We start from the raw sequence: 2,500 nt of genomic DNA, 5'->3' as shown, positions 1-2,500 counted from the left end.
AATAGATACTAGCCAGTCAGCACAAAACCTAGCGCCAGCGCTGTTGTCTCTGTGTTTAGTAGTTGACAATGGCGGAGTTTAGGCACGGAGATATCACTGCAAATAAGAGATTTCCTACATTGCCAGAGGAAGAGCTTGCCAACATGAGAGGCAAAAGCCAAAACTAAAACACCACCAAGAGTACAAAAACTTGGCTGAATGTTCTCAGAGTGGAAGGTGCAGCGTAACGAAGCGAGAAAGTTGGAAGATATCCTTTGCCATGAGCCACCCTGTGTCCCAGAGGTTTTTCTTGAGCCGCGAGAGAGCCGCGAGGCGGCGAGAAGACAAAACCTCTGGTTACCTTGGACTTGAATCTCACTTTCATGCAGACGCCAGCTGTCAAACGCGTCAAATTGATAATTACAAAAGGGACCAATGGCAACTTAGCAATCACGCGTCGCTTCGGTATTACCAATCAAACGAACCAATCATATTGATTTGCATGTTTGTAAAAATATCAACCAATCCGAGCCTGAGGGTCAGATCCTGACCATGGCGTCTGCATGAAAGTGAGATTCAAGTCCAAGGTAACCAGCGGTTTTTCTCTTCTCGTCGCTTCGCGGTTCTCTCGCCGCTCAAGAAAAACCTCTGGGACCAGGGTAGTCATGAGCTAGATGCAGTTCTTTGCCGCGTTTTCGATGAAATTAGAAAAAAGGACGGTCACGAATACGAACCAGAAAGTTTGGCTGTCATGCAGTACTCGTTGGAACCGTCATTTAAAAAACTGCTGCAGAAACTACAGTATTTTGCGACATCCTGAATTTGCAAACTTGAAGCGAGAGCAAGGTTACGGAAAGCAAAAAAAAATGCCTCTCGTTCTTTAAGCGAAGCAGACGAAGAATTCCTCTGGAGTTCAGGTAATATTTTGGAAATAAAAATAATTCACAAAGTTTGCCTTTCTTTAACGATAATAGCGTGACTGAGCAATGCCCAATTACAACTGACTAGCTATATAATTAATAGGTAACAGGACTACATGCTTGTCCAATTTGAAAAAAATTGGATTAAAAAAATTCCTCGGACTGCCAAATTGGACGAGGCCGTCTCATCCAGTTATTTCCAAATTGGACAGCACGTAATCCTATTACATATACTACCCAAAGTAGGAAATGTATAAAATCCAAAAAAAAGTAGCTTGTAGCCTAAACGTCTCCAAATTATTGGTCAAATGTTGTAGCAAATTATGCTAAAAACTCAGTTTACCTCATTCTTCCCAGCCCAACAGGGATATTCGCACGATGTAGATCCCACATATATAGGTTGGCCAACGGTAATTGTACGTTTAGGTGCAGGTCCACCTTCGTCAACCAATAAACGTCGGCTAGTGATGTCCCAACGTTACTTTACATTTGTCTGGGGCTTCAAGTTAACAATAGGGCCGTTTATACGACAGAAAATAAGCCGCGGCTAACTCTGGCCGAGGCTTACGTAAGCCGCGAAAGGAACTATTTATACGAGTATAAACTCCCAGGCCAGGATAAGACGCGGCTTGAGAAAGCCGTGAACGTAGATTTCGTACCATTTATACGGGGTGTTCGCGGCTTACGTAAGCCGCGGCCAGAGTTAGCCGCGGCTTATTTTCTCTCGTATAAACGGCCCTAATAAAGCTGGCCGAGGGACGGTTTTTTCGGCCGATCCATTTTGCAAGCGCACCTTGAGAAGAGAAAAGGCTGTCCCTTGTTTGGTGTGATCGTGGATATCTTCTTCTACAAATCCTAACAGGACCTGAAGATGCTTCTCCGCCACCTTGAAATGTTTGAAGTCCCGGATGATAACCGTCATGGCCTGAGAAAAACGAAAATTACTTCTACTCAGGGGTTGCTTATACTGTACTTTCTGAATTGAGTTTGACGGAGCCAATTAACGTAACCTTGCTTCTGCATTTGAGAACACAAAGGTTTCTATTTGATGTACCGCCCGTGCAACGCGTAGACTGTTTGAGCAAAAAGTTCGGGAGAATTAGCGAGCAGAACTGAGGTGAAATGATAAGATAAAGCAGCCTGGAGAATAATGCACGAATGATTCCACTCGGATTGCCTCCCTTGTGCATCAGTCACTTAAGGGGAGAACAAAACCTTCTGCTGCCTAACCAGGGTTTAAGGTCACGCAAGAGAGGATGAGTGGAGACAACACATCCACGATACCTGGGCCTCTCCCAATGAAATTTTTTTTCAACCTAATCATGACAGACACCCGATTGGTTAGTTGTAACTGATCATTGGTTGCGGGACCATGGGCACGAGACCAAAATAACTTCATCAGGGGGCAGGGGGATATGTTCTCTCCCCTCATTCCCTCTTGGGTAACGTTAATGTAGAACTTAAGAGAGCCTTCCATTGTGAAAAAATAGTACTGAAGCCAAATCTTTGGAGCGATGTCATCTTTTTTGAAAACCGTGCCGTTAACCGCCTAGTTGCAACAAAATTTGCCAAACGAAAGTTATCCTAAAACTGTTTGTAAC

At 44.1% G+C, this 2,500-nt stretch overlaps 1 protein-coding gene across 1 annotated transcript in view; it reads right to left on the bottom strand.

Moving 5' to 3' along the window:
- The window catches only part of LOC138007835 (small subunit processome component 20 homolog), a 52,278-nt gene that overhangs the window by 14,991 nt on the left and 34,787 nt on the right, over nucleotides 1-2,500 (bottom strand). Inside the window, exon 27 of the mRNA XM_068854920.1 lies at nucleotides 1,693-1,824. Coding sequence (XP_068711021.1) covers nucleotides 1,693-1,824 — 132 coding nt within the window. The remainder of the gene's footprint in view (nucleotides 1-1,692; nucleotides 1,825-2,500) is intronic.

The sequence above is a fragment of the Montipora foliosa genome, chromosome 6 (assembly GCF_036669935.1).
Source record: "Montipora foliosa isolate CH-2021 chromosome 6, ASM3666993v2, whole genome shotgun sequence".
NCBI lineage: Eukaryota > Metazoa > Cnidaria > Anthozoa > Scleractinia > Acroporidae > Montipora > Montipora foliosa.
The sequence above is the reverse complement of the archived record's forward strand: the minus strand, read 5'-3'. Positions and strand labels throughout refer to the sequence as shown.